A 21,912-nucleotide genomic window follows, 5' to 3' on the forward strand; every position below is an offset into this window, starting at 1 on the left:
CATAAAAGTTTTCCTGGTATAGCTACAGTAGCAAAACTGTGCTAGTGTAGATGCAGCTTATACCACCAAAAAAGTACCTATACCAGTTGGGTGAGTGAAATGTGCTATGCTGGCAAAAGCACTTTTATGCCAGTATAATGGCAGCTAAACTAGGGATTTTGTCAGATATAAATGGTAACAAAAAGTAAATCCCTAACTGACAGCATTATATGAGCAAAAGCTTCTAGTGCAGACCTGGCCTAAGAGAAGTTTATTTGAATAAACAGAAGTTGTCACCAGAGTACAAATCTTTTTTTGTTTACTATTATTTAGATCCATCTTTAAACATGTGCTTAAAACTTTTTCACTTCAATTAAAAACTACTTGTGATTAACTGCTCTGCTGGATCCAGGCAGTACTGAGTATGCTGTTGAAGAATATAAATAACATATAAATAGGTGAGTGGGACTTGTTAAAAAAATCAGAATTTTATTAACCGTGGTAAAATATGATGGCACATAACTCAAACATTAAATGCAGGCGGCATATCAAATGTCCTGAAAATGCTGAAAAGCAATAATATTTTTAGGTTTTTTGTTTTTTTTTTCTTTAAAATCAGACCCTTAGGGTTTTTGAATTAAGGTATGTAATGAAACATTGATTTAACAGGAACAAGGAAAAGTTTAAAAAAAAGAGCTCTTTAATTAAGATGATCTTTACATAATCAGAAGAAAGATATAATTATAATTCTGTGCTGCAGTATGACTAAAATCAATTTCAATTCTCTCAGAGCAGAAAAGTTATATCAAACAGGTAAAACAAATATTCTATCACCCATGGAAGTATATAAATTGTGATATTAAGCACCCTCGCATTCACAATCTACATACAATCTTTATACAAAATATGCCTTATGAGGTATCATACGAAAACTAATAACTCATTGATCATTAGTTTTCTTGTGTGATGTATGTACGTGATGGTTATTTAGAGTTATGAATATATACTGCAATTATAACTAAAGTGTGTGCGGACCAGGTATATTCTCAACAAAGGAAAGTATGTTTACCTGAATTTACATGTAAATAGTATACAAGTTCATCAAGACATTAGGTGGAGGAGATGGCAGGGAACAAAACAATTTGCATTTAGGCAAACACAAGTGGGAGGAAAAAAAAGCACAGAGCCTCTTTCTCCAGCAGACTCCATGTTGCGTTCTGCACTGTTAGAATAAACTTTACTCTGACAGGTAACCTTGAGACTTCACATCCGATGAAGTGAGCTGTAGCTCACGAAAGCTTATGCTCAAATAAATTTGTTAGTCTCTAAGGTGCCACGAGTACTCCTTTTCTTTCTTCGGAAGAATCTGTTTAAAAGGTTGACTGGTCTATATAACGGGGGGTGAACTTCAAGCGATAAGCAACCGAATCAAATGGTTGTATACAATATACTGTATTATAAGTGTGAATAGAGCGAGGTCTTTTCTGAAGGCAATGATACACTGGTGATTAATATCACTGTGAAATGTATGTATTAACACTTTGTAAGGAATCATGGATATTCATTGACATAAGGTACAGTCTGCCCAGAAGGAGGATATGTCACAGCTATCTACCTGTCTCCTGTGCAAATTAAGCATGATGAAATCAAACAAGGGAAGCCCTATTTACACAGAAATCAAACAGTGGGATGGGAAGCCCACAGAAAGGGAAGAACATGAGGTAATCCTGCCTCTTGAAACAAGTTCATTGAACTTTGGGAGATATAAGCAAGGAGAGAAGCCATCTTTGACATCCATCACTGGACTTAAGAAGCTAGAGTTCTTGCAAGCTGACAAAGATGGGTCCTTCAATCAAGAGGGGGGCTGAAGTCTCTAGAACGGAATATAGGTGACCAACCTGCTTAGGTAAAGATTTTTCACCTCAGATGATAAGGGAAGCCAGCATCTTGTACTTTTGTGGAAGATCCTGACTAAGGAGAAAATCAGCTATGGCTGGGAAGAAAAGTGACTGGGGAGAGAAACCATACTGAACAAAGCCTTGCTAGATTAAGTTTAAGACCTTTAGAAGCATATTTTGTTTTGTTTTACTTGTAACTTTCTATTTTTATTCCTTATACTTGATCCTATGTATATTTTGTTAATAAAATTATTAACGGTTACCACAAACCAACTCAGTGCTGTATTTAAAGGGAAGGGTGTATTTACCCCCAATTAAGTTACTAAGCGGTGATGTGTTCTGTATCGGAACTAATGAATCATGTTATCTCTCTGAATTGTCCAGGAGAGGGCTGGATATTGCAGTTCCCATGGTTTTGGGAAAATCTGGGACTGAGAATGTGTTCAGATCACCCTGAAAGTAGTAACCAAGGCTGATGGAAACCAGAATGAGAGTGTGGGGATGCAGACAGGCTTCTGGAGTAAGAGCTGCTGAACCAGAGCTGTCTAGTACACAGACACTCAGAGTGTGACCTGCATGCGGGCTGTGAGCAGCCAAGGTTGGAAGCTACACAAGCAAAGCATTGTGAGGCACCCAAGGTTACAGGGCAGGCGGCAACACAATCCCTCGTTGATCTAGACTGAACCTACTAGACTGATAATATATATCACAATAAACAACTAAAATTTGCTCAATTATCATTAGTTTTCAATAGAGAGGCAATTTGGCATTCTTTTTTCTTTTCAATTTTTTCCTCAATTAAAGGACATATATCATTTGTCATTGCAGACTGTTCTTTAATAGTTTTTCATGGAAGCCTGTGTACAGTTAATAAATTAAAGAATGAAATATGGTGCCTTCAGATGAGGAATCATTAATATTTGTACTACTTTTTCCATGTATACACAAGGATTCTAATGAAAATTGTATCAAATTGTATGACAGAGCTAAAGAGAGGGAGAGTGTGTTTAGTGGGTAGAACAGGGGCCTGGGAGTCAAAATTTCTGGGTCCTATTCATGACTGTCACTGAGTTATTGAGTAACTATAGACAGACAATTAATCTCTGTGGCTCAGTTCTTTCATCTGTAAAATGGGTTGCTCAGTCATTTACCACAGAAAGGTACTATGAGGCTAAATTCATGTTTAGTACAAAGCTCTATAGTCAGATGAAAGGTCCTTTGAATGCAGATATTATTGTTCAACAGTGTAGTTATAGTAAAAGTAGATATTTAACACTTCCTTTTTTCTTTTAAACATCCTCAGAATTTGAAGTTTTCAATAGGATATAGGAAAATATTCATAATATATGGTAAAATGTTATCCATGTTATGAACATAAGAATGTAAGAATGGTCATACTGGGTTAAATTAATGACAAACCCAGTCCAGTATCCTGTCTTCTGAAAGAGGCCAGTGCCAGATGCTTCAGAGGGAATTAACAGAATAGGGCAATTTATTGAGTGTTCCATCCCTTGTCGTCCAGTCCAACCTTCTGGCTGTCAGAGGGTTAGGGACACCCAGAGCATGGGTTTACATACCTGAAATCTTGGCTAATAGTCATTGATGGACCTATCTCCATGAACTTTTCCTTTTTGAACCTAGTTATACTTTTGGCATTTACAACATCCTCAGGCAACAGATACACAGGTTAACTGAGTGTTGTGTGAAGAAGTACTTACTTATGTTTGTCTTAAACCTACTGCCTTTTAATTTCATTGGGTGACATAACATTCTGTTGGCTTTTAGACCGCACTGCATATTGAGCAAATGTTTTCAAACAACTATCCACAATGATTCTAAGATCTCTTTCTTGAGAGGTAACAGCTAATTTAGACCCATCATTTTATACGTATAGTTGGGATTATGTTTTCCGATGTGCATAACTCTGCATTTATCAACACTGAATTTCATCTGCCATTTTGTTGCCCAGTCTCCCGGTTTTGAGAAATCCCTTTGTAGCTCTTTGCAGTCAACTTTTGACTTAACTATCTTGAGTAATTTTGTATCATCTGCACACTCTGCCACTTCCTGATTACCCCTTTTTCCGGATCATTTATGAATATGTTAAACAGTACAGGTACAATCCTTAGGAGACCTGCTATTTACCCCTCTTCACTGTGAAAATGGACCATTTATTCCTACCTTTCCAGAATTTATATTCCTTTCTATTTTCCTCAGTAGGATTTGACTTCCAATTTTTAAAAGATGTCTTTTTGTCTCTCACCATCTTTTTTACTCTGTTGTTTAGCCATGGGTGAATTATTTTGGTCCAGTTACTGTTTTTGTGTTATTTTTTAATTTTGGGTAAACATACAGTTTGAGCTTCTATTATGGTGTTTTTAAAATGTTCCGATGCACCTTGAAGGTATTTCATTATTTTGGCTTTTTAATTTCCATTTAATTAGTCTCCTCATTTTCACGTAGTTCCCCTTTATGAAGTTAAATGATACTATGGTGGGTTTCTTTGATATTTTCCCCCCCAAGAAGGATATTAAATTTAATTACATTATGATCTCTATTACCAAGTGGTTCACCTCTTGGACCAGATCCTGTGCACCAATTAGTACTAAATCAAGACTTGTGTCTCCCCTTGTGAGTTCCAGAACTAGCTGCTCGAAGAAGCAGACATTAACGGTCCCTAGAAATTTTATCTCTGCATCCCATCCTAAGGTAACATGTACATGTCTATGCTATCTAGACAGACATCGTCCATTACCCTGACATTTTTTTCCATTGTTTACTTATGTTTAATGTTTTTGACTAGTAATTCCAATATAATTGCCAACAACAGAAAATCTGTAAGAAAAAGACATAACTCAAAAATACAAAATAGCAAATTCTACATTCTAAGTAGTTATTTGGTTACTCACTATTATCGAAGAGTGACGAATATCTAATACGCAACTGTCATCGGGATCCACAGGATGGATCTGTAATCTCATAAATTTGCTGAAGGCCTCCTCTTTGATTCCAAGGTCATGAAGCCCATGAAGCACTTTTCCTTCCAGTTTAAGAGTTTCCAAAATACTTCGTATTAAACAGAATATAAGTTATACATATAAGTCTTTATAATGACATATATAGGAAAACATATTTCAGAAGTTTGTAGTATTTAGTATTTTAGTATTAAATACTTTTAGTATTAAAAATATTCCCAAAAATGCCTTCCTTCTGCAATCAAAAGCTTGAAACTAGATTAAAAAAATAAATAGCTATTATTTTAAACACCTTTCCAAAAAGCATTAAGACACTATTGTAACTATGTTTATACATTTTTCTGCAACACAGCAATGGCTAAGGCAAGCTGTTTTTCACTGGAAATAAACGGAGAAGTCACAGCTTTGTCAATCACAAAATCCAAAAATCCCAATTTATATGAAAAATAAGGTACAGCAAACTTTTTCCCAAATATATTAAGATTTTATTATTTTAAAGAAAGTAGTAAACACACATTACATTTATTCAACTAGGAAAAATCCATAAATCACATTGAATAATGATACAATGTTTTTAATAATTATACAAGGCCTATTTTGGGGAAAAAAAGCTATATACTAAATTATATGATTTTAGAGCGCTCTCGTAATTTGCAAACATCTTTTTATATAAACAAAAGGAGTACTCTGAAAGAGACAGTATCTTTGCTCACAGGATTAAGGATGATAGCACAGCATCACTTATATACTTGGATCATATTTAGAAAATTATTTTTGTTACCATAAGGTAAAGGGCTTTTTTAAATACAAGAAAGCTGAAGGAGCTCAATTCAGGACAACTAAGTAACCGCTATTTTTTTTTAAAAAAAATCAAAAATACTGCAGAATCTCTGAATAGCCATGGCACCTTGACAAACAACTAGCCTGAGCAATGATACGTCCACCATCATTCCTGAAGGGGTAAGCCAAAGGCACATTTGAAAAAGCCATGTTGATTCCTTTCATTGACTATAAATATAAGACTAAAAATGTCTTAACGTGCAATATACAAGTTACATAGTACTTTGCATTAATGAGGTAAATTCTATCTCTGGATATCAAAGAGAAATTGCCCAAGACAAAATAAAAGAAGAGCCATTCTGGATTTTCATATTTCAATATGAGATTAATCGATTTCAAATCTACTTCTAAAAAAAGCAGCAACAGCTTTTTTGTAGCATTAGACTCTTGAAGGAAGACCGCTTCAAAAAGATCATATATTGAATTAAATTAGTGGATGATGGTCCTGTACGAAGATATAGAATCATAGAATCATAGGACTGGAAGGGACCTCGAAAAGGCATTTAGTCCAGTCTCCTGCACTCACTGCAGGACTAAGTATTATATAGACCAGGGGTGGGCAAACTTTTTGGCTTGAGGGCCACATCGGGGTTCCAAAACTGTATGGAGGGCCGTGTAGGGAAGACTGTGCCTCCCCAAAATCTAACCCTATCCGCCCTCCCACTTCCCGCCCCCTGACTACCCCCCTCAGAACTCCCAACCCATTCAACCCCCCTACTCCTTGTCCCTTGACCGCCCCCTATCCAATCCCACCTGCTCCCTGACTGCCCCGACCCCTATCCACACACACACCCCCAATAGGCCCCCAGGGACCCCACCCCCGATCCAACCCCCCTCTAAAGCCCCTTTCAGAATGTGGCCCTGTGGACATGGGCAGAGGACTCAGGAGGACCAGGGGCAGCCGCGCAGCTGGAGAGAAGTGGCGGTTTCCCCTTGAAAGCGCCACTTCTCTCCGGCAGGCTGCATGGCTGCCCGGTGCTCCTCCCAAGTCCTCCACCTGCATTCCTGCCACCCACACTGCCCGCCTGCTCCCATGAGGCTGCAGGTGAGCCTTCCTTCCTGCTCTCCCCTGCCCCCGCAGTGCAGCCCCCTCCCGTGCTGGTGGTCCAGTGCGCTGAGGCTGCAGGGGAGGGGGAACAGCAGGGGTGGGGCCGGGGGCTAGCCTCCCCGGCTGGGAGTCAAGGACCAGGCAGGACGGTCCCGTGGGCCGTAGTTTGCCCACCTATGATCTAGACCATCCCTGACAGGTGTTTGTCTAAACCTGCTCTTAAAAATCTCCAGTGATGGAGATTCCACAACCTCCCTAGGCAATTTATTCCAGAGCTTAACCACCCTGATGGTTAGGAAGTTTTTCCTAATGTCTAGCCTAAACCTCCCTTGATGTAATTTAAGCCCATTGCTTCTTGTCCTATCCTCGGAGCCTAAGAAAAACAATTTTTCTCCCTTCTCCTTGTGACAACCTTTTATGAACTTAAAAACTGTTTTCATGTCCCCCCTCAGTCTTCTCTTTTCCAGAGGAAAAAAACCCAATTTTTTCAATCCTCCCTCACAGGTCATGTTTTCTAGACCTTTAATCATTTTTGTCACTCTTCTCTGGATTCTCTCCAACTTGTCCACATCCTTCCCGAAATGTGGCACCTAGAACTGAACACAATACTTCAGCTGAGGCCTAATCGCCGCAGAGTAGAGCGGAAGAATTACTCCTCGTGTCTTGCTTACAAAACTTCTGCTAGTAGATCCCAGAATGATGTTCGCTTTTTTTGCAACAGGGTTACATTGCTGACTCATATTTAGCTTGTGATCCATTATGACACCCAGATCCCTTTCCACAGTACTCCTTCCTAGGCAGTCATTTCCCATTTTGTGTGTGTGCAACTGTTCCTTCCTAAGTGGAGTACTTTGCATTTGTCCTTATGAATTTCATCCTATTTACTTCTGACCATTTCTCCAGTTTGTCCAGATCATTTTGAATTAAAATCCTATCCTCTAAAGCACTTGCAATCCCTCCCAGTTTGGTATCGTCCGCAAACTTTATAAGTGTACTCTATGTCATTATCTTAATAATTGATGAAGATATTGAACAGAACCGGACCCAGAACCGATCCCTGTGGGACCTAACTTGTTATGTCCTTCTAGCATGACTGTGAACCACTGATAACTACTCTCTGGAAATGGTTTTCCAACCAGTTTCACTTTATAGTAACTCCATCTAGGTTGCATTTCCCTAGTTTGTTTATGAGACGGTCATGCGAGACAGTATCAAAAGCTTTATTAAAGTCAAGATATACCACATCTACCACTTCCCCTCCCCCATCCACAAGGCTTGTTACCCTGTCTAAGAAAGCTATCAGGTTGGTTTGACACTATTTGTTTTTGACAAATTCATGCCGACTGTCACTTATCACCTTAGTATCACCTTCTAGATGTTTGCAAATTGATTGCTTAAATTATCTGTTCCATTATCTTTCCAGTAACAGAAGTTAAGCTTACTGGTCCGTAATTCCCCAGGTTGTCCTTACTTCCTTTTTTATAGATTGGTGCTAGATTTGACCCTTTTCCAGTCTTCTGAAATCTCCCCAATCTTCCATGACTTTTCAAAGATAATTGCTAATGGCTCAGGTATCTCCTCAGTCAGCTCCTTGAGTATTCTAGGATGCATTTCATCAGGCCCTGGTGACTTAAAGACATCTAATTTGTCTAAGTAATTTTTAACTTCTTCTTTCCCTATTTTAGCCTCTTCTGATCCTACCTCATTTTCACTGGTATTCACTATGTTAGACATACAAACACCACCACCCTTCTTGGTGAAAACCAAAACAAAATCATTAAGCACCTCTGACAGTTCCACATTTTCTGTTATTATTTTCCACCCCTCATTGAGTAATGGGCCTACTCTGTCCTTGGTCTTCCTCTTGCTTCTAATGTATTTGTAGAATGTTTTCTTGTTATCCTTTATGGCTCTAGCTAGTTTGATCTTGTTTTGTGCCTTGGCCTTTCTAATTTTGTCCCTACATACTTGTGTTAGTTGTTTATATTCATCCTTTGTAATTTGACCTAGTTTCCACTTTTTGTAGGACTCTTTTTTGATTTTTAGATCATTGAAGATCTCCTGATTAAGCCAGCATGGTCTCTTCCCCTTCCTGCTATCATTCCTAAGCAGTGGAAAAGTTTGCTCTTCTCCCCTTAATAATGTCGCTTTGAAAAACTGCCAACAGTCTTCAATTGTTTTTCCCCTTAAACTTGCTTCCCATGGGATCTTACCTATCAACTCCTTGAGTTTGCTAAAGTCTGCCTTCTTGAAATCCATTGTCTTTTTTTGCTGTTCTCCCTCTTACCGTTCCTTAGAATCATGAACTCTATAATTTCATGATCACTTTCACCCAGGCTGCCTTCCACTTTCAAATTCTCAGCCAGTTCCTTCCTATTTGTCAAAATCAAATCTAGAATAGCCTCTCCCCTAGTAGCTTTCTCCACATTCTGAAATAAAAAATTGTCTCCAATACATTCCAAGAACTTGCTGGATAATCTGTGCCTTGCTGTGTTATTTTCCCAAAAGATGTCTGAGTAGTTGAAGTCTCCCATCACCATCTGTGCTTTGGATGATTTTGTTAGTTTAAAAAATATAGAGGAACTCAAACATGAAGACTGATTTTTTTTTCATGTAAGGTACTACTCACAATAACGAACAGTTACTTACTTGTATTGTAACTATTGTTCGAGATGTGATCCACTCGGTTATGTGTATGCCCAGTGCACGGGAGCTGGAGAATTTTCTCCAGCAGTACCTATCATGGTCCCTCCTGAAACTATATAAGGGCAGTGCTACCCCGACTCCCCTCAGTATCTTCACAGTGGAATACATTGACTCAAGTTTCTGATGCAGAGGGGATAAAAGGTGGGTCATGGAACAGACGTGTGAAACCACATCTGGAAGAACAACAGTTACAATATAGGTAAGTAATCGTTTTTCTCCTTCGAGAAGTTGCACATGTCCGCACAGGTGACTCACAAGCAGTACCATTAGGAGTCTATTTAAATAGTAACTGCACTATTGTGCCCCAAAATTTACATTAGATCTTGAAGCAGCTGTGATGGCATAATGATGAGTGAATGTAAGCATGGAGGACCAAGTAGCAGCCCTATAAATGTCCAGTATGGGGAGGTCCCTTAGAAAACTATTGAAGAAGCTTGAGCTGCTGTTGAATGGGCTAATAGTGTTTTTGGAGGAAGGGTGTTCACTACTTCGTATGCTGTTGTGCCACAGGAAGTAATCCATATGGAATGTGTCTGTGCTGCTTGACCTCTTGTTCTGTCAGCATATAAAACAGAGCCAAGGAGCCAGCCTGAAAGGTTTGGTCCTGTCCATTTTAGAATGCCAGTGCTTGCCTTACATCCAAAGTACTAAAGCTCTGCATCCCTATTTGAGTGTTCCTTTGCTGAAAAACATGTACGTTTATTGTCCTGTTCAAATGAAAAGCCAATACTACCATAGTCAGAAATTTAGGATGTGGTCTCAAACAGCATATATAGAGGTCCTGTCTTCACAGTTAGATGCTCACCCACTCTTCTGCCTGATGTAATGCTATGAGAATGCATATTTTCTGACACAGATGGGGCCAAGAACAAGTGGCCAAAGACTCAGATGGAGGACCCCATCGATGCAGCTAATATAATGTTAAGGTCCCAAAATGCTACTGTACCTTTAACAGGAGGGAAAAGTCAGACAATCCCATTTAAAAATCTATGACCATGAAGTTGGAAAAAAAGCTCTCTCAATGGCTGGATACCTGAGATCACTGCTAATTAGACTCTCAGGGAACTTAGAGAAAGACCCAAGGATTTGAGAAGGAACAGGTGCTCTAAAATGTTCTGAATCTTAGCTTCTGCTGGATGTATTCCCTGAAGAGTGGGCCAGACTGAAAAACATTTCCACTTAGCCAAATAAGTGGATCTAGTGAACTTATTTCTCATATTAAGCAATATTTCCTGAACTGCCACTGAGCAGTCCTTCTCAACTTGATTTAATCAATCACCAGCCAAGCCATGAGTTGCAGACTGTTGGGCTCCAGATGCAGTTCCCGTTCATGTTGCTGGGACAGAAGGGCTGAAAGAAGAGATGGAGACTCTGAAGGGTGAATCAAGAACGTGAAGACCAGAGAACCAGCACTATCTCAACTAAACTGGCACGATAAGAATTAATTTGGTGTGCTCTTGTTTTAATTTGAGGATCAATTGTGGGGCAAGGACTAGGGGGTTAAGGCATACATGAGACTCAGTTCTCATCTCAGAAGAAAGGTGTTGGTCAGCGAACCTGAACTGTGATCTATTCAGCAACAAAACTGACAGCATTTCTTGTCTTTCATTGCAAACTGGTGACTGACTCAATACCCCAGAGTTGGAAGCATGATGTTCTTAAGGGACCATTTGTGATTCTGAGAGAATCTCCTGCTGAGATTATCAGCCAGCTGATTCTCGGACCCAGTTAAATGAGCGGCAATAGAAGCAATGCCTTCCTTGATGCAAAAATCCCAAAGATTCATGGCTTCTGACAAAACCAATTGGAGCATGCCCCTCCCTGTCTGTTTAGGTTTCAGAGTAGCAGCTGTGTTAGTCTGTATTCACAAAAAGAAAAGGAGTACTTGTGGCACCTTAGAGACTAACAAATTTATTTGAGCATAAGCTTTCGTGAGCTACAGCTCACTCATCCGATGCATCCGATGAAGTGAGCTGTAGCTCACGAAAGCTTATGCTCAAATAAATTTGTTAGTCTCTACGGTGCCACAAGTACTCCTTTTCTGTCTGTTTAGGTAATACATGAAGGTTGTATTGTCAATCAATATCTGGACCAATAAGCCCATGATCTGAGGAAGAAAAGCATAGAACCACAGAATCATAGGGTTAGAAAGACCACCAGGGTCAACTAGTACAGAGGTTTCCAACCTGTGGGTCCGCAAACTAGGTCTAAGAGGTCCGTGAAAGGTTGTTGCTACCATAGAACAGTGGTTCAACCTGTGGTCTGCAGACCCCTGAGATCCACAGACTATGTCTAAGATTTCCAAAGGGGGTCCACACCTCCATTTGAAATTTTTTAGGGGGCCGCAAATGAAAAAAGGTTGAAAACCACTGGATTGGTTGTGTCTAAACCATCCAAGACAGACAGCTATCCAGACTGTTTTCGAAAATCTCCAGTGAAGGAGATTCCATGACTTCCCTAGGCAGTTTGTTTCATTGTACTACTGCTATTACAGTTAGAAACTTTTTCCTGAGATTTACTCTAAATATGCTATGCTGTAATTTGAACCCACTGCCTGTTGTCCTGTCCTCTGTGGCAAGAGGGAACAAATTTCCGTCCATCTTTTTTATGGCAGCCTTTCAAGTATTTGAAGACTGCTATCATGTCCCCCCCTTAATTTCCTCTTTTCCAAATGAAACATACCCAATGCCTTCAGCCTTTGCTTATATGGCTTGCATTCCAATCCTTTGATCATCTTTATCACTCGCCTCTGGATCCTTTCCAGCTTCTCTACATCCTTTCTATGCAGTAGTGACCAAAAATGGACACAGTACTCCAGCTGAGGCCTAACCAGTGCCGAGTAAATTGGCACTACCACCTCCCATGACTTGCATGCTATGCCTCTGTTAATGCAACCCAAAACTGCATTTGCTTTTCTTGCAACAGCATCACATTGTTGACTCCTGTTGAGGTTGTGATTCACTACAACTCCCAGATCCTTCTCAGAAATGCTGCTGCCAAGCCAGTTATCCCCCATTCTGTATTTGTCCATTTGTTTTTTCTTCCTAAGTGTAGCACCTTACATTTGTCTTTGTTGAATTTCATTTTATAGTCCAATTCTCCAATTTATTCAGATATCTTTGAATGTTAACTCTATCCTCCAAAATGTTTGCAACCCCCAGCTTTGTGTCATCTGCAAATTTGATCAGAATGCTCTCTAAACCTACATCCAAGTCATTAATAAAGATGTTAAATAACACCTGACCCAGAACGGATCTCTATGGAACCTCATTTAAGATCTCCTTCCTATCCAACGTCTTTCTCTTTGTATGCAGTTGTTTAAGCAATTATGTATCTACCTAATGGTAGTTCTGCTGAGCTTGCATTTCTCCAGCTTACTTATGAGAATTTCATGGGGACTGTGTCAAAGCCTTAATAAAGTCCAGCTGTACTATGTCTACCACATTCCCCCAGTCCATCAAACCAGTTACCTTTTCAAATAAGAAAATCAAGATGGTTTTGGCATGATTTGTGTTTAGTAAATCCATGCTAGCTGCTACTGACCACCACTTCATCCTCCAGGTATTTGCAAACTGAGTGCTTTATTCATTGTTCTAGTAGCTTCCCAGGTATAGAGGCCAGGTTGACTGGTCTAGAGTTCCCTGGTTCCTCCTTTTCCCCCTTTTAAAAAGATGGACACTATATTAGTGCCCTTTGCCAGTCTTCTGGGACCTCTCCTGTCACCCATGAGTTTGCAAATACTATTGCCAGTGGCTCCGAGATTTCTTCAGCTAATTCCTTCAGCACCCTGGAATGAACAGCATCAGGTCTTGCTGACTTGAATTCATTCAAATTAGTCAGAATATCTTTGACTCATTCTTTAATTATTCTGATAGCATGCAAGTCATCCCTTCTCCTTTATTGTCTGTGATAACTTCATTAGTCATCTGGTTACATGTTATTTTTTTCTGTGAAGACTGACGCAAAGCAGGCATTGAGCTGCTCCATCTGCTTATCTTCCGTTACTAGCTCACCTTCTCCATTGAGCAGCAGACCCAAACCATCCCTGATCTTTCTTCTTTGTCTGAGATATTTATAAAACCTTTTCTTGTCTCTTACACTTCAGCCAGTTGTAACTCATTCCTTGCCTTGCCTTTCCTGATTTTGTCCCTACATGCTTGTGCTATTCTCACGTATACTTCCTTGGTGATATGCCCCTCCTTCAATTTCCTGTATGTATTCCCTTTGGTTTTTAAATAGCTGAAAACCTCACTGTGCAGTCAAATTGGCCTCCTGTGGCTCTTCTTATCTTTCTACTGCATTGGAACAGCATGATGTTGAGCCTCTAATATTACATCTTTTAGGAACTGTCAGTCCCCTTCCACTCCTTTTCCTCCTAATTGGTGTCTCTATGGGACCTTGCCGACTATTTCTCTTAGATGGTTGAAGTCTGCCTTTTTGAAGTTCAGTGTCTTCATATAAATGAAAACAGCAATGCAAAAAGTCAATTTATGCCCTGTACATAATGCTTGGAGGTCACAACCCACTAGGTGAGGGCCTCACCCTTTCAGAGAGACATCAGTAATGATTATCTTGGAAGGAAGGGGATGATAAAAAAGGTACCTCTCCAGATATGTTGTTCTGATCCATCCACCACTTTAGGGAACGCAGGAGGAACCCGAACCAACTTGTCTGAGGGGTGTCTGTTTGGTCAACTGACTGACTTCATCCACCCTTGAATGATGAACAGGTGCAGTTGGGCACATTGGGTCACTTAACTACATGAGGCCATGTGGCCTAGTAACCTTAGACATACTTGGACCACAGAAGTACGATGTACAGTATGATTAGAGAGAGAGAGAGAGAGAGAGAGAGAGAATTGGTAAATGATCTAAAATCTGTCCTGAGGGAGAAAAAACATCATGTTCATAGACTCAGTGAACTCGATTTTCTGTGTTGGGACTACTGTGGATTTTTCTTTGTGCAGCATGAATCCCAGACAATCTAAGAGACAGATGATAAAGCAGACTCAGTGAAGAACCTGATGTTTGGATCTGTATCACACTAACCAATCATGTAGATATGGGACTACTTATACTTCCTTTCTCCTCATGTAGGCCACCACCACCATGCAGTTGACTAATACTGGTGGGACCAAGGACAGGCCAAAGGGAAAGACTGAGTACTGATACTGTTGGCCTGCTACTACAAATCTCTGAAACATCCTGTGACTTGTCTGTACTGCCATGTAGAAATAGGCATCTGCAGATTGAAGACCACAAATCAGTCATTGTGATCTAGGGAAGGAATGACTGATGCTAGGGAAACCTGGTGAATTCTTATACACTTGATCATCTTGTTGAGATTTCGAAGGTCCATTATGGGTCTCACATCCCCCTTGGACTTAGGGATCAAGAAAGTATCATGAGGAAAACCTCTTTCTATCACGCTGAAGGGGAACTTCTTCTATGGCCTCTATGCTGAGCAAAGTCCAAACTTCTTGAAGGAGCCGTTAAGACTCATGAGATGGGTCCATGAAAAGGGACGGGATAGATGGAAAGGAAAGGAGGATGGAAAGGTGCTGGATAGAATATCCCAACCTCACAGTGCTTAGAACCCAGTTTTCTGACATTATGGCTTCCTAAGCACTGAGGAAATGGGATACTCTGTCCCCAAATGGGGATGTGGGGTGGTGAGCAGGAAGATCACCAATGACGTATTGCTGTCCTTGAAGGAGAACTCACATGGGCTACTTACCCACAGCTGACTGAAAACAAGCTGGCAGTGTTGAGCAGATCCTTCTCTGTGATTTGTGCTTTCTTCTTGAAAAATTACACTGCCTTGGTGGGTATAAAGATCCTCTATAGTATTGATTTTGATACTATAGCTGCAGGGGTCTGCATCGAATCCCAATGAACGAAGCGTAGTACAAGAGTCTTTCAATGAATGTAGTTTCATCAGTTGTGTACAAAAATAAAAACTGACCAACAAATCAGATGTCCTTCATGGTTTGCTGGAGGTCCAAGGCTACACCCGAGTTTTGTAACCGTGAGACTGTCCTCATTGTTATTGCAGAGAACCACCTCTAAAAGAAGTTGCATCAAGCACAGACTGGAGCGATGTCTTGGCTACCATACAATCTTTTACCAGGAAAGTCTTATATTCCTTCTTGACGCTATGTCCCAATTTACAAAGTCATATTTAGCTAACAGTGCCTGCTGGTTTGCTATCTGTATCTGCAGAGAGGAGTTGGAATATTTTTTTCTCCCAAACAAATCAAGTCTCTTTGGCTCTTTTTCTTTGAGAGTTTATTTAAATCTCCCCTGATGCGGTATCTCACTGGAAGTGTGACAGGGTTGGGACTCACCACCGCAGCACCTCCCAGTGACATGTCTGGGAATTAGCTCAATCCATGTGGAGCGCCCTCCATTGGTGACGTCCCGTCCATCTTTCGCCCTCTGTTGGCATCTGGACCCGCGTTGCTCTCTTCTCTTGCGGCGTCCTCTTCAGGACACTGTCCTCCAGCAGTGCCCTCTAGTCCATGCTCACTCCTGTCCGGGGGGGTTAACAGCAGTCCTTCCGCTTCGCCCCAGTCACTGTGGACAACCACACCCCCATAGTCTAACCCCTTCTGTCAGGGGCCGGGTGCAGTTCGTTATGGCCACGTCTAACGGCCGGGCATAAGTGCAAGGGGGGAACCCAGGCCCGCCCTCTACTCTGGGTCCCGACCCAGGGACCCTTTGGCAGCAGCCTTCCTGCTTGCCCTCCTTCTCTCCCTTTGTTTGTCTCTCTCCCTGGGTCGTTTCCCCTCTGGCCCCTTTGCACCGGCTAGGCCCTTTTTCTCAGGGCCTGCAGCCTGGCAGGTACCAGGCTGGAGTTCCCTTCTGCTCCCCCCACCTGCCCAGTACTGGTGCTGGTGCTAGTCTCCTCACATAGGAAACAGATCTTTACCCTCTGAAGGCCTGGGAGAGACTGACTGCTTCTCTCCTGCTCAGCCTTTATTTAGGGACTAGCATGGCCCCAATTGGCTGCCTCTTGCTCAGCCCTGACTGGATCTCTAACAGGCCCTCCCACTCTGGCCTGCCGTAAACCAATCTTGCCTTGGCGTGGGGCACTGCCCCACCACAGGGAGCCACAACTAGCAGGGAGTTTGAGGCAGGATGGGAATAAAAACACGAAGTCTTGCAGTGGGCCACAATACTGTTATCTGTGTGATTAGCTATAGAAGCTAAGTAGGCTGGTATGTGCCATAACATCTTTGCCAGTTCTAGATGAGCCTCATTAATTGGGAGGGCTACCCTCCTCGGGCAGCCACCTGGAAAAATGTCCAAAAGCTTGTGAGTGCTCTCTTGCACAAGCTCAGATTGAAGGCTTAAAGCCTCAGCCAGTCTCCTCAGAAGGCCCTTATAAGACTTAAAATCCTCTGGAACAGGAGAATAGTGTGGGATCATTGAGTCGATAGGTGAGGAAGTCAGGTTAACAGTAGTCGATGGATCCTCCTGTGGTACAACTGGTTCCTCCTGCAGCACTGGCTGCTCATGGGGAATAGTTTCTCTGTGTGCTTCCAATCTAGGTAGCTCTGGAAACTGCTTTGCCAAATACTCTGGCAACCTTCCCCTTGATTGAACCAGTGATTGAAACCTCAGGGCTTGGGAAACACCCCAGCAGTTCCAAAACAGCCACCGGGGGAGAGCATATGGCATAGGCAGCCAATAAATACCAGGCCACTACAATCTAGCTCTGCTATATGATCGGTCCCACTCCCGGTATACGTAATCTCCTAGTAGGACAGCCCAGATGACTTACTAGACTGATTGTGCCTAAAGAGGGGATTGGAAGTTCTGGAACACCCTGAACCCACTGCAATGAGCTGTCAAAGCAGTCAGTTGGTATTGGAGGTTGCCAAATGTGATGGGGCCACTAGCTGACCTGACTTATTTGTAGCCCATTGTGAAGACACCAACATCAATGCTGCAGTACCAGAGAGACAGATTGATGGCCCAGCTCCACCCTGAAGAGTCCTGATGATGTTCCAAGTCCTTTTGTGAAGAACAACAGGAACCCTTCTGTGGCTGTAGTCTATCTTATGGATCCTGATTCAGGGGCGACCCTGCAAAAGAAGACTGACTCCTCTTTCTCTCTGGAGAAGAATCTAAGTCCAGGCTTCTGCTCAAAACATCTGCGGGCAGGCAGCAGGGCATACAACTGAGGGCCCTGAGGCTGAGGTAGGCCTTACGGCCAGCTCTATGAGATATATGAGGAGCAGATTTCTGAAGACCTTAATTCTTTTCTTGAAATAATGACAGACACTGCACCTCTCCTTTGTATGTCCCTCATAAAGACACAAAAGGCAGCATGGGGAGGAGGGGATCACTATTTGGAACAGACACCTCACATGATGCACAATGCTTAAAGTATAGCTGCATGCCACTGGTGCCAAGCACCAAAACTAACCATTAAAATAACTTTAAATAAAAAGAAGTGAAAAAGAAGTGAAAAAGAAACCTAACTATTGGTTTCTACTTAACTACTATAGCTACTTACAGATAAAGTAGAGAGCTAAACTCGCTGACTATTCAGAAGAAAAACACCTGAGAAAAATCCCCATAGGGAGATATAACTCAGGCCACAGGTGGTGGGAACTGAGAGAGGGAAGGGCAGCACTTCCCTTGTATAGCCACAAGGATGTGCGTGTGGGGGGGTGCTACTCTCCAGCTCCAGTGCACTGGATGGGGTGCACTGGCACATGCACCAGAGTGCAATACATGTATGCAACCAACCACTCAGAGAAGAACTATGCCGACTGGAAAAAAAACAGTATTTGTGATGTTCAAAAAGGCTTATTTCAGACATCCAAAAAATGTTCAATCATACAAAATAAAATAAAAATAAGTCTCGCAATGCTTCTGTCAATGAAGCTTAATAAATAATAAGTGGTCCAATAAAATATATTACCTCACCCACCTTGTCTCTGTAATGAAGCTTAATGTGATACAAAATGTCACTCCTAGAAGACTACCTTAACTTTCTAAAAATTATGAAAAGGAGAATGCATGTAATTTATTTTTAAAAAAATAAACACTTTCTCCACCTGTTTTATATATGCAGACAGTATTCCTTCCATTCTCTACTTTCAGTTTAAATAGCAAGTGTCCCAACTGTAAACAAGATCTTCCAAGAGAAAAAAGATCATATACCACAATACAATATTCACATACAAAGCCATGTCACTGTACATCAGTATTTCATATATACTCTACAAGAATCTGAGTTGTAATACTGGAGTTATAAATTTGACACACCTCAAAGTATGGAACACAGGATATTATCTAATATTGTGAACACAAAAAAACTGTTAATTCTACAAACTATAGAACTTAAAAATTTAATAATGAAATTCTTACCTAAACGGATCATGAAAATCCAGGTCAATAGGAAGACCATTTAGAAATAAATGTGCCTCTCCAGGCTGAATTCCGAGTATTTCATGGAAATGCTTGAAAAGAAAAGCAGAAAAATTGCTAGTTTTCTAAGATGAATGTCAATAAAACAAAAACATTTTTAGAACTTAAAGTAAATCCTACTATAATACCTGAAAATTTTGTGGAATACATTGAAAATCCCATCTCCATCATTAAAAAAAAATTCTTTAACTAGAATTTTGGCAGAAAAAAATAGACAATATCCTGTTATAAACACAATTTTACACATTGTGAATACTTATTACAAATGAAAAAGCTATAGAAACCATAAAATGTGGTTTACACTGGTTTTATAATATACACGATACTATATTCTTAATGTTTCTTGTTAGAAAATTAATACTTCTTAGCAATATAGAAAAGTGGTACTTAATTCTTCAAAAACTATTCATACCATTTTCTCCCCAAACCAGCAAAGGCAAACAAAACCCCACCTTTGTTGCATACTACTGAATCACCACCCAGGAATAGCATATAAACACTAAGGGCAGCTTCTTCAGATGTTAGCCTCTATATTACGAAATGCAAAACACTATTTTGCAACATTTAAGAGACAAGGTCAAACTTAAAAAAACACTTCTGTATAAAGAATTGTTACCTTCTAATATTACAGGTAACAGGTGAAACCACTAAAACTGTAAAAAGTTACAGGAAAACTATTTTTCTATATTCTCCCCCCCCATTTATTTCCTTTATGCATTTGACAGCACTTGCTATGCAGTTGCTGTTGTTAATAATCAGTTGCACTTCCTTTCTCATGAACTACACAGGACATCACACTCCTGTGTTGCTCTGGAGGGAGCTCGACTACATCCCTAGCTCTACAAGAGAGTATTAACAACAGCAGCGGAGCAGCTGCTCTGAGTTTTGCATGAGGTAGATAGCTCTCTCCCTCCGGCCCAGGAAAATTATATGGAAACGGAGCAAGAGGAACCAGTGGGCAGAGAACATTTCTTCATTTCCAAAACTAGGCATGGGGTAGGGTAGCAATGACATTCTGAAAAGGGGAGACAGTGAGCTCCTCTATCACTGTCAGACTTCTACATATAGCTGGAGGGCTCCATTACATTCCTCCTGTTGGACACCTGATACCAGTGAAGGCACTGCAACTCACCAGCATGGGCCTAGATCACAAAGGGAGAAGATAACTCCATACTGAACTGCGAAAAGAGACAAATTTAGCAACCAGAAAGGATAGTAGGAGCTAAGTGGGGGCTACCACACATGCTTTCTAACTATGATGAGAAGACTCTGCCTGGTACTAGGCTGGAAAGGAGGGGACAAATAAGAGAAGGCATGCCCCTCAGCCTTTTCTCAGGACAAGCAAGGTGTTGGGCTTTGAAAAAGGGGACAGATGTCTTATTCTCCAGCCTCTCTACAGTTGCTGGCAACAAGACAGGGACAGGAAAATCAACAAGGACAAAAAAAAAAAAAGTCTTACCCCCAAGATGACAATCCCCACTCACAAAAATTCAGGACAAGACCAGGAGAGCATGAGGGTCAGCAGGGGTCTCTGAGATATGGCTGAGTCCCCACCGGAGGAGCCAAGAGAACCAAAATCAGGCATGTAAAGGGAGAAAAGCTGCTGTCTGTGGCTGGTGCATAAGAGATGTGTCTGCATTCTAACAGAAAACGAATTGGAACCCTTTTCTATGCAAGTTACTCCATTTGTGTGACACTTTCATACTGCAATAAGGAAGTAAAAAGTAGGAAAATTTGGTCAAAATTTATTCTGAAAATGTGCAGACGGGGCTCAGAAGCTAGTAAATTTAACCAAAGTTAGCTAACCAAATTACCTCATTTCAGTTATATTGACTAGTTTCAAGATGGCAGGGTCCTTTTGAGACATCATAGTTACAACCACAGACTCAGGAAATGCAAAGTTAAGAGCTGGATTGTCAGCATTTAACAGAAGCCCTGAGTAGGAGACACTCAATCCTTCTCCCAACTCCACTTGTTTCTTGAGTTAACTAACCCTTCCACCGACAGTGTACAGTGGAGACAGGAAATGGCATCTCCTGAAGGAGCACTGAGGAGCTAGTCCCTGAGACAGGATAAAATTAAACTGTGCCATGCCTAAGTTTACCCCAGTACAGAGGGACTCTTTGTAAACATATGCAAGGCAATGTCCCTTAACCAGAAAAATAGTTTTAGAAACATATGCTATATATATGTAATATATCTGAGTTAAGATTATTGAAAAATTTACATTTCCTGCCTTTGTGATTTTAACCATACAGACTTAACACTTCATTGCATAGATTTTCACATTTAATTTCTTTGTTCATTTATAAAATACTAAATTATAAATTGCTTGGTTATAGTAATATTAGCATTTAAATGCTTGGACACTTACGTGCCCTTGGGTAAATAGGCTGGAGGATGCTGAACTCCTTTTTTGGCTGCTGTTATTGTTTACATTGTGGTAACTGTATCTTCACAACAGAGACAGAACTTGAAAATTATCAACTGCTGTAAAACTCATGGAGGATTCCCCAAAATCATGGGATTTTTGTGTGTCTGCAATTTCCTCCCATGCTGATATTAAGCAATGGGGACAGCTTTGTTTAGAAACATTGCTTTCTTTTTCAGTGGAACACTTTCATAGTGTGCCATCTCTGCTGAGTTACGATAGAGCTACATGTGCTGCCACAGTTAGCCTTCTGAGGAAGACAATTATTTTAGGCACTCTTGACTGTTAATTCAATACTACCCTTCTTAGGGCTTGTTTATTACAAAAACTCTTACAAAAAGGATCATAACAAAAAGTCCCAAATGAACAAAAAGTATTCTGGATTCCTCTGAAGTCTGCCCTCTAAGCTCTGTTCCCAGTTCCCTCAGAGGTCTCTCTAAGGGCCTGTTTACACCTGAGATGCTACAGCTGCGCCACTGAAGCACTTCAGTGAAGTGCTACTTACACCGATGAGAGGAGTTCTCCGATCAGCATAGGTACTCTACCTCCCCAAGAGGCAGTAGCTACCCTATCACAGGCACCTACTATCTCC

General features: G+C 40.9%; 1 protein-coding gene across 2 annotated transcripts in view; it reads right to left on the minus strand.

Annotated features, from left to right (window-relative positions):
* UGGT2 (UDP-glucose glycoprotein glucosyltransferase 2) overlaps nt 1–21,912 on the minus strand; it is a 312,930-nt gene that overhangs the window by 189,274 nt on the left and 101,744 nt on the right. For both annotated transcript variants that reach the window (XM_038387171.2, XM_043504676.1), the window contains 2 exons: nt 18,830–18,921; nt 4,787–4,943 (listed from right to left, as the gene is read on the minus strand). In XM_038387171.2, coding sequence (XP_038243099.1) covers nt 4,787–4,943; nt 18,830–18,921 — 249 coding nt within the window. The remainder of the gene's footprint in view (nt 1–4,786; nt 4,944–18,829; nt 18,922–21,912) is intronic.

This window comes from Dermochelys coriacea, chromosome 1 (assembly GCF_009764565.3).
Source record: "Dermochelys coriacea isolate rDerCor1 chromosome 1, rDerCor1.pri.v4, whole genome shotgun sequence".
Lineage (NCBI taxonomy): Eukaryota > Metazoa > Chordata > Testudines > Dermochelyidae > Dermochelys > Dermochelys coriacea.